General features: G+C 44.9%; 1 protein-coding gene across 1 annotated transcript in view; it reads left to right on the top strand.

Moving 5' to 3' along the window:
• Positions 1 to 15,858, top strand: part of LOC110501646 (anosmin-1) — a 58,804-nt gene that overhangs the window by 29,664 nt on the left and 13,282 nt on the right. Inside the window, exons 3-9 of the mRNA XM_021579348.2 lie at positions 1,938 to 2,000; positions 2,397 to 2,619; positions 6,319 to 6,503; positions 6,943 to 7,072; positions 9,632 to 9,837; positions 10,925 to 11,072; positions 11,324 to 11,467. Coding sequence (XP_021435023.1) covers positions 1,938 to 2,000; positions 2,397 to 2,619; positions 6,319 to 6,503; positions 6,943 to 7,072; positions 9,632 to 9,837; positions 10,925 to 11,072; positions 11,324 to 11,467 — 1,099 coding nt within the window. The remainder of the gene's footprint in view (positions 1 to 1,937; positions 2,001 to 2,396; positions 2,620 to 6,318; positions 6,504 to 6,942; positions 7,073 to 9,631; positions 9,838 to 10,924; positions 11,073 to 11,323; positions 11,468 to 15,858) is intronic.

Genomic DNA, 15,858 nt, shown 5'->3' with positions numbered 1-15,858 from the left:
AACACCTCAATGTGTCAGCATGGTGTCTCTGGAAGGAAGACTGGCTGCCCATTAGTGCTACTACATGTACTGTAGGTGTTCATCAAATCATATTCCCATGCAGTATGTGGGGATAGTGACATTGCAAGACTCTTATTTCAGTTTTTCCCACTATGTCATTCTGTGGAACCCACAATGGTTTCTTTTGAATCTCCAGGGGTTCATTCTGAACTCCTGCTCATCACATAGTATAGCCTATACTTGTTTTTATGGGAAATATGAACTACTGCTTCCCTACTGCCTCCTGTCTCCCTTTTCTCAGTCCTGTATCTCCTCCTTAACACTTCAGTGTCCAGATGGTCTTCTTCCAAACCCGCTCCGTGGGAGTGGAGTGGAGTGGAGTGGAGTGGATTGGAGAGAAAAAGCGAGACCGAGTTTTAACTGAGAGACCACAGTGTGTAATTGAGAACTGTCAGGCAACCCAAGTGTAGGGCCCTGATTGCGCCATGTTCCTCCTAGAAGCCAGGTTTACACTTCAACATGTGCCCGCCCTACGCACTCCATAAAAAGCAAGTCAACTTTTCACTGGCAATGGCATAATAAAAACAGGCTGCTAATGAGCTGATTAAAGACACATAAACACAGCTCCCTGACTAAGGTGTAATTTCTTATGTTGCCTTTTAAGACAATCTTATTCTCATGCAAGTGTCTCTGTACCATATCAGTAAAACATGGGCACATACTGTTTTATGCTCATCGAATGACTCTGTCTCTCTCTATATATCTAATAGGTAATGTTCTCTGAGATTGACGTGAGACATCCAGAATGTTCTGGTTCATCAAAGATGATTCCCCCCTGCTGACCAACATATTGGACTTTCCCAATACGAGGAATGCGGTGGTGGAGTCTGACAGTTAGCTGCTGGGTCTCTGTATTGGAGGTGGGTCAGAGAGCCTAAATTGAATGGGGCTGAATGGTCACTGTGGTTTGGGCCTGTCCCAGTGGCTGCCCAGAAGCAGCAGCCCAGCAGTGGTTCCTCTCTGGGAGACTCTCCTACTGGCTATAGCAGTACCACTGGTTCTGTAGCAGCCAGCTAGCAGCACCCGGAACACATCAGCCTCCAGCCACTCTATCCTATGAAGGTTCTGAACACATGCCCCTTTTTCTGCGGTGGCATCTGATGCCTGATTCCCTTGGACATGCATGAACTTTCATGTTTTATTACATTTAGCCTTATTGAGTTTGATTAGTTGAGGGCGAGCGGTTGTATTTACAGCGAGAGGAATTTGACCATTATTGGTGTATTTTCATTTTAAATTCTTCATCCGATATGTTGGGCTAAACGACTTGCCCTGCAGTCTCTTCTAGGATCCTCTTTGATCCCATGCCCGCGCCAATCATCCAGTAAATAAGTTCCACATGTTTGAAAAGGGAATCCCAAGAACATTTTAACTGGGTGTATTATCTATTAACCATCCTCTCTGTGTACAACTGGAAGAGGTAGGGAGGGAGAGAGGGCGGGTCCAGACATGCGGTGGTGGAGAGAGCTGGTGAGGGGGGGTTGGGGTTTATGCTGATGCATTTTTGTAAGGATTATGTCAAGGGCAGAAGAGCCAGACAAAAAATGATAGCTATTGAGTGGATTTTGGGAGTCACAGCGACTGTGCTCTATTCTGAAACGAATCCGCTTTGGCCCTTGGCCTGTTACCTTCTTTTGTAGAAAATTGTTGATGTTCTTTGAAAGTATGTGGGGATTCTGTAACAAAGAGGTGTGAATGCTGATTGTGGTGTGTACCATGGAAGTGGCTGTGTGAGGTGCTTGGCAGTCAGAGGGAGTGAGACAGAAAGAGAGCAAGGGAGAGCAAGAGATAGCACCCTCTCAGGCTTCGCTCACACTAAGCTCTTTAATGTGGCTGGCTCTTTGAAGCACTGACACCCTTCCTTCTCCCTTTCATAGTGCCTGGAGCCCTGCAAGGAATCCTGGGACCTGAAGGAAAATCAGTGCCAGGACTTATGCGAGGTACGTATGTCACTATTGCCACCGCCTCTGAGTTTGAGTGCTCCCTCTGGAGTGGGGAAAGTCTGAGGGAACGAAGAGCGTCAAGCAAAGTAAAGTGGAGGCTCTTTTTTTTCTCTCTACTGTAATGTAATGTAATGTAATGTAATGGCACTCCGTGTAAGATTGAATCAAAGCTGTTTAACTTACTCACCACTCAAATTAGTCATCAGGTTCAATGTAAACAGAAGAATCCCTGTTAGCTCGCTGACCTGCCTGTTCAAGCACTGGCACACTCAACTCTACAAGTCACCTGACACACATTTTTCATTTGCCTTTCCTTCTCCCCCTCCTACCTCGTCCTCTTTGTCCTCTTCTTCTCCTCCTCCTACTACCTCCTCGTCCACCTCTACCCTCCAGCCCCTCTTTCCCAAGAAGCACTATGAGTGTTTGACTAGCTGTGAGTTCCTGAAGTCTGTAGAAGGGGTGAAACAGGGGGACTGCTCGGCCCCCGAGAAGGCCAGTGGCTTCGCTGCAGCCTGCGTGGAGAGCTGTGAGGAGGATGGAGAGTGCTCCGCTGTCAAGAAGTGCTGCTCCAATGGCTGCGGACACACCTGTCAGACCCCCAAGAACCTCTACAAAGGTACAATGACACGTACTGTACAGGCGCCGTATGTGACATCATTGGGTACAACACTAACGCTAGTTACTGTACACAGACCTTTGTCAGATTCGGTTATTCAAATGCAACAGTAGCTTTCAGCGCCATAACTTTTGTCCCTGAATATTGTAAATCATCTTCTGTTATTATTTAGCAAGGCTATGCCTTTTTAGTGTGTGTTTGTGTATGCACGATATACCAAGTTTCACTAGTAGTGCTGCAAAATCCATTTAGCTATGCAGTGAACCATACATTTAATTTTATTCAAAATAGACCAATATTTCACTTGAGTTTCTTTGTCTCCACGCAATCCCCACATTCTGTACATGCTGTATTTTATGATACATCCAGTGTGTGAAATTGTTCTAAATCCGCTTTAGGCTCACAAAAGAACAGATGCATAGAGAGAGAGAGAGGGAGGGAGACCTCCAGTAAAACTGTTTTAATGGCACTGCCTGAGGTGGATGTTCAGAGAGGAGAGGAGAGCGCACAGCCCATTGTGGAAGAGCGAGAGAAGACTCTCTCAGTGCCTCTGGGCCAGGAGATGGAAGCTGGATCTTCTTCAGTTGTGTTTGTCAGCAGCACACTGACTCTCTCAGGCTGCTGACAGCCTTGGACCATAACAAGGCAGGAGAAGTGGAACGACTGGAACCTGCCTCTTTCAGTCTTTGAAGCAATGCAGTGACAGAGCTGTGGCTATTATTGAAGTGCACACAGACGTGTGTGTGTGTGTGTGTGTGTGTGTGGGGGGGGGGGGGGGGGGGGGGTCTGTGTTGAAGCATACATTAATATATTCTGAAAGAATGGATGTACAGTAAAGGCAGTGTCATGGCCTGGAGATTCACAGCCTGTGTGGATGGAGAAAGATAAAAGGAGATTTGCACATGTTTTAATTCGCAGTCTGCTTTAAGTCATGTTTGAATTCCAATCCTGATCTCCATTGTTGAAGGTGTAATTATGTGCTCACGGTGTGGAGAGAGTAATTGTTTCTGTATGTGCACAAGTGTGTGTTCAAGATGATCCATAATGCTGGAAGCCATTATTCTGACGCGAGCCGGGTGAAATGGAGTGTTCCCCCCCACGGAGATCGCTCTCAGATGTGTGTTTGTGTGCCCTGTGTGTGTGCAGGTGAAGGTCCCCAGCGAGTGTGTGACAGTGGAAGAGTGCGCTGTAGAAAGCAGAGCTCATTGTGTGTGTTATGTCTTTTGAACACAAATACACAGAAGACAACTACAGGGCCTTGGTCCCATATGTAGAGATTTTTTCTTGATATCAATAGAAGCCAGTGATGTTACATACTATTCACTAGACTGTAACGTCTTCTTTTTTGTTCAAAGCTGTACTAGCAAAGTGGAGTTTTGAATAAGATGTCTTTTCCCTCAGCCATGATGTGTTGGCAGTCATTTGTGATAGATGGTTATTCTGTCACCATAATGGAGATCACTGAGAGACCAGTGTGGAAAGGCAGTCTTGTTCTCAGCCCCGTGTCCTTATGTAAATATGTCAGTCTTTACTTATGGTCTCTCCCTCTGGAGACGCTATGATGCTTGATCCTCACACTCGCCAGCCAGCCAGCAGTCGTCCTCCCCAGCCATTCACAGCTCCACACCCCTAATGGATTTAAAAGATTGAACAGTGCATGACCATCCTGGGGTATGGATGTATTGCTGCCTCTGTGCTCCAAAACAAACAGTCATTTGATGCACATAAAATATGAAGCATATCTTTACTGTTAACCGTCAGAGACCTATGTAACCATGTATATTGATGACTCTGGGAACCATGGCATGACACTGAGCACTCATCAGTGTTTGAAGTCTATGGGAGGCCATTGTACTACAATCACCTTTTGAAGAATGTATTGTTGGATGTGTTCCTCCCACCTTGATTGGTGCTTGTTTGCCACTGCCCCAGTAATTAGCCTGGTCAGTGTGTGCGTGAGCACTCAGCATTATAATCCAGGAGCATTATTGTTGGAATGCACAATACATGAATGAATGCTCAGCTCTTGATGACTGTTCATCAAGGCAAACTTCATGGTTATGTTTTTTAGATGGGGCAGAGCAAGCATGTGGCCATTGGACGATGAATCCTGCTAGTACTTGGATGGATGGATTCTTGGATGGGATCTGGCCCCATAGGGGTAATCTTTGTAGGGGTGCGAGCTAAGAGCGGGTTTAGGGTTTGTCACTTTGCTGCGTGTGGATGGTTGTTGGATGGAGAGACGGGATGTGTGTGGCTGAGGGAAGATGAATCATGGCGAAGGGAGTAGGAATGCTGTGGTATTGTGTTCGTCTCACACACACACACACACACACACACACACACACACACACACACACACACACACACACTGGAGCTGTGAAACATCAGCACAATGGCACACAGCTGTTACTCTGTGTAGAGCCTCTATCTACGAGACTCAAGACAGACTCTGTGTCTGGCAAATGGGCCCACCTCCATCTCCCACCCGGCATTCAATGAGTATCAATCAATCACATTAAAAAGAATCAATAGAGATGTAACAAGTTGAAGCAGCCTGCTTATGCAGCACAGGCAATTCAACACTATTTTCAGCACCTTGTTTGCAGTTACTTTGACTTGAGTATGTGTGTTTATACTGTGTGCATTTCATGAATGCAGAGCAGCGCTAGGCGCTCGCTCTCCTCGGTTCGAGGGGTGAGGTCCTTGGGTAAGTAAGTGTGTGAGAACGGCAGGTGATTTATTGAGAGGTGTGGGATTTATTCAGTGTTCTTCTGTACTCCTGAACGCTGCGTTTCCAATCTCCATCTCATTAACACTCAGCCCGATGCTCAATCAACAACTCACTACATCTCAGCTGAAATAAATCCTCAAGGAGAGAGTTAGTCTGTCATGGACACTCACTTTTCCCTACACCGCACACTTAATAAATCGGCTTTATCGCACATGGGCACATTGACAGAGTTTAAATGGGTTGAATGTGAGGGACAATGAGGCAAATGGATTGTACACGTGTGTGTGTGTGTGTGCGTCTGAGTGTGTTTTGACATGGAGAGAAGATAATGTAAGCTCCTCGGCTTTCCACTACCTCACATACCCAGAGGCTAACTATCTGTGTCCTCCCCAAAGAGACAGCTGGTAAAACATGTTCTCTCTATCCAAGAGTATATCACGGTCCGTCACAGCACAATGACCATGATATTGACCCAGTGGACAGTGTCTCGGACAGTGTCTGTCAATTTCAAATCTGTGCTGTTTCTCCCAAAGTCAGTCTCACAGTGACGATGTTATATGTCTGTCCTCAAGCAAAGATTATCTATTTTATTGACAAGATAGCCAAGTGACCGCTCTAACAATGGAAATACATGTCCTCAGTGATTTGAAGGCAGGCGAGATCAGGTGGGACCATTCTAGACAATGAGGGCAGATACGCGTGTGAACAACAGGCATAACGAAGTGTTTTTTTTTCTCAAAGTTGGTGATATTAGTACATTTATAACAGCCTAAACATTACGAGACTTACATTCATTCAAATAAGCCTCACGTAATTCTACACTCCCATAGACCTCCATACAAAAAAGGACTTATCTAAATCATCTGGCTTCGCCTCTTCCTCTCTGCCTAAAGTCACTCACAGTGATGTCATGCCCCATTCTCTCCCTAACTCTGTCTCACAGTGATGTCAATGACTGTTTTCAGGAGCACCCCTGAAGCCCAGAAAGGAGCTGGTGTTTGCAGAGCAGCCGTCTGGAGGCCTGGTGATCCGCTGGTCCTCTAAGTTCAACATCTCTGTGGAGCCTGTCCTGTACGTGGTGCAGCGCCGCTGGAACTATGGCATCCACCCCAGTGAGGACGACGCCACAGAGTGGGAGACCGTGGCACAGGTAGGGCACCACACCAGGCTCCTTCTCTGACTACCTCAATGCTGCTGGAGGATTGCTCTTTCATTCACATACAGTATATTATAATCAAATAATTTCCTGTTTAGTTATCCTAAATTAATAACATGGTCAGTGCTTTTTAGGAAGATGAAGAATCAGTGATGCATTATTTTGTGGAAAAACCAACCCTAAAACTAAAGCATAATATGTTTTACACAAAAGAGAGAGACATAACAATGTCGGGGTGGTACTCCACAGCTGTGGAAGCACTGCACTCAATCACACTGTCGCACACTGTTGCACATTCCTTAGTTGCAGTGTCTTTGAAAGTTTGGCAAAGAGAAACAGACAGATGACTGATGTGGCAGCAACACTCACACGAGCTGCGACCCTGTGTGACCTTTAACCCCTGTGTGGCTGCTCTCTCCCATCTGTCGCTCAGACTACAGAGGAGCGCATCCAACTGGCCGACATCAGAGCCAGCAGATGGTACCAGTTCAGAGTGGCTGCCGTCAATGTACACGGGACCCGCGGGTTTACTGCCCCCAGCAAGCACTTCCGCTCCTCCAGAGGTAGGCTGTGTCTGGGAGAGTGTGGGGGTTGTGTGTGTTTGTGTGTGGCCCCTACTCGGTGTCAGTTCCTGTGTGACACCCTATCCTTACATTTACTACAGTCAAGGGCTATGAACAGGTGGAGACTTTGGGACAATCCATCACAGCCTGATTTGTCTCAGTAACGGCCAATTTCCCCATTTTGTTCATGGACAAATTGTGTTTTTTTGCATGTTTGTGAGTGTGTCTAACTTTTGCCTGAAATTCAAGCCACCCTGCAGTGAGGGGAAACACCCACACTGCAGGAACGTAACATTGTTCCTGTGCTGGAATATTCTGCAAGATTACACCCGTAATGCTCACATTTGTTAAAAGCAAATAACAAAATGGTTTTGGCACAGTGTCTTTAAATATCCATCACAACCATATGTAATCTGTTTCTTTTTCTTTCCCCTATCTAACAAACCCGAACCTTAAATCAGATTATTAAGCATTCCTCGTCCCTCCGTCCCTAAAGTTGTCCGCTGAGCTAAATGGAAATTGATGCACACTGATGCCAAACAGAACATAGAAAGTCATCAGAAACCCCTGTGCGTGCAGAACATGTGCTTTTCTCCATAGCGATGCAGCCACACCTTTGTACATTTAACTCTTCAAAGGTGGGGCTTTCCCTCTTTACAGCTGTATAAAATGTCATATGTCCAAATTAGTCAGGATATTGCAGGTTTCAACTGCATGTAAGTTATTGTCTGGCTTCCAGGGAGAATGAGGTAAGGTAGGCTGCTCAGTGCTTCAGATCTGTGTTACAGATTAGCATTGTGTTTGATAGTGGGCTGAGACTGTGCTGATGCCTGTACTACTCTGAGTGTTTCTATGTCGAATGACTCTAAATAACCCTTTAGTCTGGATTACAGGTTTATGAATGTAATATTGTGTCTAGATTTCATCTGAGGTAGAGCAGATAGTTTGGTTTGAGGTGTAGAGGCAGAGCTGTGAGCAACGTTCTGCAGTTCAGTTGATTTGGCTCCGGATTTGGCCCTTTGTCTGAGTTCTTGTGGTGTGTTTGCTTTACCAACATGGCTTTGGCTAGAGATTTTGTCTAGCAGGGACCACCTTTGTCTTCGTCTTCAATATGAATAGCTGAGGAAGTAATGAAGGCATTTCTTTTTTTACATAGTCTATGACAAGATTGTGGTGCAATATTCACCAGGGAAGCAAAATTAAGTACCTTGCTTCATCCTCATATGTTTTGTGGTAGTGGTAACTGTATGCTGCCTGAATGACCTTCCTTGTCATTTATATTCTAACATGAAGTCCCCTGGGTGTTCTGACAGGCTGCGTGACATCACCAGACACCAGGTGGAAACAGGATTGTGCTGCAGGCCTGGAAACTGACCTCCAATCAGTCCCACAACGCTGATGGATGGATGAGAGCTGTCACATGATGAGCGATTGATTCTGTCATTCCATTGTTATTTACACAGCTCAGCCTGATCATCTGATTGCAATTTCGCACCACCATACTTAGTTTGGGCAATTTGCAAAAAACTCACTGCTTATTTATATAGCGTGGATATAATTAGCTGGTTCACTCAGAAACGATGCGTCCAATTGCACTTTGAAACCACCCCAAATGTGTTTCAGGTGGGAGAAGGAAGAAAGGGGAGATGAGCTAACAGTAACAGGGCTGTAGTCTCCATCATTTTCTCAGGAATAGGCCTTTCCCTCTGGTCTGGCACCTGGCCCTGCCTCTGCCTGGCCCTGCCTCTGCCTGGCCCTGCCTCTGCCTGGCCCTGCCTCTGCCTGGGACCCATGGCCTGACATCAGTACTGACTATATGCGGCAGCCGGCAGCAATCCTGGGGCAGACCCCATCTGGCCAGGCTCTTAACAAGCTCTGAAACATCATCTTACACACACACTCGGATGCACACAGCTAGGTAGACTCAAGTTAAGATGGAATGTGAAAGTGAGGAGCATGTGTTTGGTGACCATTGAGCCGAGCTCTCTGTAATGTGTAACACTGCCGTAGACGTGACACCTGTCATAACATTTCATGACAGATTGTCAGTGGTGGACTAATAACTTTACACCATCATACTGGCTGGGCCTCTCATATGGGCCCCTCTTATTCTGGTCTCTCAGCTGCACTGCAAAGCTGTCTTAACTGGTGCAAATGTATCCTGGTTAGACACATTAAACCAAACGTCTGATATGATTTTAAGCAAGGATCAACACATTAATGTGGTTTAAGTGATCGTCCATTTGAATGAATCTCAATATTTAGTTGATTAGTGTTTTGGTCTGTGAGTCTCCAGTCACTTATTAGCACCAAAAAAACATTGCAGCTGTCACTTTTCTGCCGGCGCCGTTATTTGTGGTCGTTCCCAAATTGTACAAACAAAAACAGCTCTATCATGATCTCTTTCTGTCTTCCATTAAGAAACAATAGTCTTTCTGTGTCTAACATTATCCTCCTCACTCAGTCCCTGAATTAAAGCTTAACAGCTGGAGAGAGAGAGAAGGAGAACTGCTGTGGATTACATGACATTAGAGTACTGTGTTCCTGGTCTCTCTCCAGATCCCGCCGCCCCTCCCAGACCAACCAGCCTGCATGTTACTAACATGACGCTGGGTGCTGAGGGGACGGTGACAGTCCATCTTAACTGGACCCTGCCCTCGGAACCCGACATCCCCGTCCATCACTACAAAGTCTTCTGGAGCTGGACCGTTCCCAGGAAGTCGCTGGTGCCGTCCAAGAAGAAGAGGAGGAAGACCACCAACGGGGTAAGCATCGGCTCTTCTCTTCCCGTCTGGGTGATGTGTCTGCGGGTTGGGAGGCTAGACACCCAAGGGCCTGGATGGGCTGATTGGATCAGACCCATCTCAAGCTCAGCCTCACTCCCCTAGTCTCTGCACTGTAAATAAGAACCACAGGCCCCACAATGGAAAAAGATCAGCAACGTAAGCCATTTAAATACATAAACTCTTAAAGCAATCACTCATGCAGCACGGCACACTGCCCTTTTATTGTTTTATTTCCTCAGACAAATTAAATTACCCTTAAACGCTTGGTTAGGCTTTGAAAGAAAACATAACATATAATGTATTCCTCATTTACGGCTAGATAGTGTCACAGGGATGTGTTCCTTTGATAACTTAACCCATATTTGTCAAGGTTACTGTTATTTAGATTGACTACTGGTAACTGAGAATAAGTCCAGGTCCTTTCTTATTAATTGAATAACAATTAACAAGCTGTCAAATGAAGTGGTTTAACAAGTGCAATAGTATCAAATGTCTGTTTAGCTTAGCATCGCTATGAAGAATAAAGCAAAAACGCTATTGTCTAGACAGTCATTCCACTTGTGCTGACTTAGAATCCGGAATTAGTGTTGGTAACCAGATGCAGATGTGGCATGGAGGTGAGAAAGCTGGGAGACACCAGATATCTTTTGATACTTTGGCACCTCAGGGCTTTGAAAGCTACCTGCTGATGGTGGAATATCAAAACAAGCACTGGTCAATAACTGGAGCCTATCAGGCTCATGCTGCTGGAGGAATGCTGAGACCTAAACACACTGTAACGAAGCCCCAGGGGATGGGGATAACACTGCTCCCTCTCACAGCGCGTAAAGCCTCAGGCCTAAGACTCTATCACTATCTCCATGTTGGTTTAGACCAGCACACGTGTTCCCAATAAGGATGGTCCTTATTCCCACAGACCTGGCTTCGACTGGGCTAGCCTGGGCTGGGACTGGAATGGACTAGACTGGGACAGGGATCTGAGTCATCTGGTTTGAGTGATACGGTTGTGGTCTGGCCACATTGTGTTCTGGCTGTGGTTGATGTGGTGTTGTCTCTGGGATTTCAGGCCCAGAGCTGGGTGGATCTGGAGGGCCTTCTGACTAACAATAGCTACACAGTGGAGCTGCAGGCAGTCACCTACTGGGGTCAGGTGCGTCTGAAGAGCTCCAAGGCATCACTCCACTTCAGCACCGCTGCCCAGAACAATGACTCTGGTAAGGCATCATGGGACATTGAGTCTAAACAAGGCTGCACCCATCTGACTTAGTGATAAATAATGACACTGTTTAATAGTTTTTATGAGTTCATTTTAGAGTATTTATTAGCATAACTATTGGTACGATAATATATGTTTAAGCATACTGTAACCTTCCCATATTAGAGCTTTGAGCTACATTTGGAGATTTGATGAGATTAGCTGGACTAGAAATCCGATGTTAACTTCTCTTTTCCTTCTCCAACCCAGTGAAACCAGTGTCCAAGAAGGAGGAGGTTATGATGCCTGTTGGCTCCACCCTTGGCAAGCGCCCGGCCGGCCCTCTGGAGGTGGGCACACCCTTCTACCAGGACGGCCAGCTACAGGTCCGCATTTACTGGAAGAACCGAGGGGGTACGTACCATATTATTGTAGCGTGCGTGGGCCTTGGCGCCGACCCTACTGTAATTACCACATTCTGCCCTTCATCAGGCATCCTGCATCCTGCATTGGTTAATCAATGTCGAGAAATGATTGGTTCTCAATTGAGATAAATCTGTAGGAAAAGCTATTGGATATTGTAGATTAACTAAATGAAACGGGTTGTCTTTGACATGGGCAATACGAGCACAGGGTGAGTTTAAATCTACTGTGGACCAGGAGGAATGGCGGCCTAGGGTGTTCTGTTATGTGGGACGATAGCATCCCACCTCAGCAACAACCAGTGAAATTGCAGGGCGCCAAATTCAAAACAACAGAAATCCCATAATTAAACTTCCTCAAACATACAAGTATTTTACACCGTTTTAAAAATAAACTTGTTGTAAATCCGTCCACAGTGTCCGATTTTCAAAAAGGCTTTACTACGAAAGCACACCAAACGATTGTTAGGTCAGCACCCAGTCACAGAAAAACATTTTTCCCGCCAAAGAAAAAAAGCAGAAATAGAGAGAAAATGAATCACTAACCTTTGATGATCTTCATCAGATGACACTCCCAGGACTTCATGTTACACAATACATGTATGTTTTGTTCGATAAAGTTCATATTTAACATCCGGTGATTTTGCGGAGAGCCACATCAATTTACAGAAATACCCATAATAAACATTGATGTTATGCATGGAATTTTAGATCCACTTCTCCTTAATGCAACCGCTGTGTCAGATTTCAAAAGAACTTTACGGAAAAAGCAAACCGTGCAATAATCTGAGTACGGCGCTCAGACACAAAAACAAGCCATGCCGATATCCACCATGTTGTGGAGTCAACAGAAGTCAGAAATAGCATTATAAATATTCACTTACCTGTGATCTTCATCAGAATGCACTCCCAGGAAACCCAGTTCCACAATAAATGTTTGTTTTGTTTGATAAAGTCCATAATTTATGTCCAAATACCTATTTTTGTTTGCGCGTTTAGTACACAAATCCAAACTCAGGAGTGCCGGGCAAGTCCAGGCGAAAGTTCAGATGAAAAGTCATATTACAGTTCATTGATTCTATACTTCGTTTGACATGATTCTATCTTTAGGATGTTTTTATCATAAATCTTCAATAATGTTTCAACAGGAGAATTCCTTTGTCTGTAGAAATGCAATGGAACGCAGCTAACTCTCACGGGAGTGCGTGAGACTGAGCTCATGGCACTCTGCCAGACACCTGACTCAATCAGCTCTCCTTCACAGTAGAAGCCTCAAACAAGGTTCTAAAGACTGTTGACATCTAGTGGAAGCCTTAGGAAGTGCAATATGACCCCATAGACACTGTATATTCAATAGGCAATGACTTGAAAAGTACAAACCTCAGATTTCTCACTGCCTGGTTGGATTTTTTCTCAGGTTTTTGCAGGCCATATGAGTTATGTTATACTCACAGACATGATTAAAACAGTTTTAGAAACTTCAGAGTGTTTTCTATCCAAATATACTAATTATATATGCATATTCTAGCTTTTAGGCTTGAGTAGCAGGCCGTTTACTCTGGGCACCTTTTTGTCCAAGCTACTCAATACTGCCCCCCAGTCCCAAATAAATTAATATGAGCCCTCTCTCATATATTAGTGTTGAAACCTTACATTTTGTTTTACAAGACCTGACGTCACCCTCCAGAAACACACGGACCACATGTAAGAGTTAAAACATTCACCCCACTGCAGTGTCCACAAATTCCTTAGATCCCGTTCCCCAGCCCCTACGAAAATATGGAAACCTTGAAAGGCGTGCTCCAAAGGTAAGCCAGTCAAGTCCCATTCACTGGACTATATTATGTTGCTAATATACACTACTGTTCAAAAGTTTGGGGTCACTTAGAAATGTCCTTGTTTTTGAAAGAAAAGCTCATTTTTTTTGTCCATTAACTCCTTGACGCACCTATCCCGTTAGTGGGATCATTTTCATCAACACCCGCTGAATTGCAGCGCGCCAAATTCAAATTAAATTACTAAAAACGTGTATTTTTCATGAAATCACAAGTGCAATATAGCAAAACACAGCTTAGCTTGTTGTTAATCCACCTGGCGTGTCAGATCTCAATACAGCTTTTCGGCAAAAGCATAACAAGCATCTATGTAAGAACATCTCTCTCGGTAGACAAATATTACAAACACTAGCAGCCAAGTAGATTGGTCACGAAAGTCAGAAAAGCAATAAATTAAATTGCTTACCTTTGATCTTCGGATGTTTGCACTCACGAGACTCCCAGTTACACAATAAATGTTCCTTTTGTTCCATAAAGATTATTTTAATATCCAAAATACCTCCATTTGTTTGGCGCGTTATGTTCAGATATCCACAGGCTCGAGAGGTCACGACATCGCAGACGAAAATTCCAAATAGTATCCGTAATGTGCACAGAAACATGTCAAATGTTTTTTCTAATCAATCCTCAGGTTGTTTTTAAAATATATAATCAATAATATATCAACCGGGACTGTAGCTTTTTCAATAGGAGAGGGAGAGACAATAGCTGCCCCACTCTGTTGCGCAAGCAAAACTCTGCGAACACCCAGCTATCCACTGACGTGATGTGATCTTTCTCACTCATTTTTCAAAATAAAAGCCTGAAACTATGTCTAAAGACTGACACCTTGAGGAAGCCATAGGAAAAAGAATCTGGTTGATATCCCTTTAAATGGAGGAAAGGCATCCAATGGAACAGAGAGCTTTCAGGAAAAACAGCACTTGTTGGATTTTCCTCAGGTTTTCGCCTGCAATATCAGTTCTGTTATACTCACAGACAATATTTTTGATAGTTTTGGTAACTTTAGAATGTTTTCTATCCTAATCTGACAATTATATGCATATTCTAGTTTCTGGGCCTGAGAAATAGGCAGTTTCAAATGGATACGTTTTTTTTTAGCCAAAAATGAAAATCCTGCCCCCTACACTCAAGAAGTTAAAATAACATCAAATTGATCAGAAATACAGTGTAGACATTGTTAATGTTGTAAATGACTATTGTACCTGGAAACGGTAGATTATTTTATGGAATATCTACATAGGCGTACAGAGGCCCATTATCAGCAACCATCACTCCTGTGTTCCAATGGCACATAGTGTTAGTTATTCATTTTTAAAAGGCTAGAAGGCCAGCATCCTGGAATCACCGCTTCACTGTTGACATTGAGACTTGTGTTTTGAGGGTACTATTTAATGAAGCTGCCAGTTGAGGACTTGCGAGGTGTCTTTTTTTCAAACTAGACACTCTAATGTACTTGTCCTCTTGCTCAGTTGTGCACCTGGGCCTCCCACTCCTCTTTCTATTCTGGCTAGAGACAGTTTGCACTGTTCTGTGAAGGGAGTAGTACACAGTGTTGTACGAGATCTTCAGTGTCTTAGCAATTTCTCGCATGGAATAGCATTAATTTCTCAAATTAAGAATAGACTGATGTTACGGTTTTCTTGGTGAGAAGGAGAGTCGGACCAAAATGCGGCGTGTCTATTGCAATCCATGTTTAATGAAATAACACACTAAACACAAACACTATCAAAACAATAAACTTAACGAAAACCGAAACAGCCTATACTTGTGTAACCTAACACAGAACAATGACACTAAGGACAATCACCCACGACAAACTCAAAGAATATGGCTGCCTAAATATGGTTCCCAATCAGAGACAACGATAAACACCTGCCTCTGATTGAGAACCACTTCAGACAGCCATAGACTTAGCTAGAACACCCCACTAGCTACAATCCCCATACATACACACCACCTACAAAAACCCATGCCACACCCTGGCCTGACCAAATAACTAAAGATAAACACAAAATACTTCGACCAGGGTGTGACAGAACCCCCCCCCTAAGGTGCGGACTCCCGAACGCACCTCAAAACAATAGGGAGGGTCCGGGTGGGCGTCTGTCCATGGTGGCGGCTCCGGCGCGGGATGTGGACCCCACTCAATCAATTTCTTAGTCCCCTCTCCTCGCGTCCCTGGATAGTCCACCCTCGCCGCCGACCATGGCCTAGTAGTCCTCACCCAGAACCCCACTGGACTGAGGAGCAGCTCGGGACTGAGGGGCAGCTCGGGACTGAGGCAGCTCGGGACTGAGGGGAAGCTCAGGCAGGTTGATGAATCTACCAGATCCTGGCTGGCTGGCAGATCTGGAAGAGTCTGGTCGGCTGGCAGATCTGGAAGAGTCTGGTCGGCTGGCAGATCTGGAAGAGTCTGGTCGGCTGGCAGATCTGGAAGAGTCTGGTCGGCTGGCAGATCTGGAAGAGTCTGGTCGGCTGGCAGATCTGGGAGAGTCTGGTCGGCTGGCAGATCTGGGAGAGTCTGGTCGACTGGCAGATCTGGGAG

Source organism: Oncorhynchus mykiss, chromosome 22 (assembly GCF_013265735.2).
Source record: "Oncorhynchus mykiss isolate Arlee chromosome 22, USDA_OmykA_1.1, whole genome shotgun sequence".
Lineage (NCBI taxonomy): Eukaryota > Metazoa > Chordata > Actinopteri > Salmoniformes > Salmonidae > Oncorhynchus > Oncorhynchus mykiss.
This window is presented reverse-complemented; position numbering and strand designations above follow the sequence as displayed.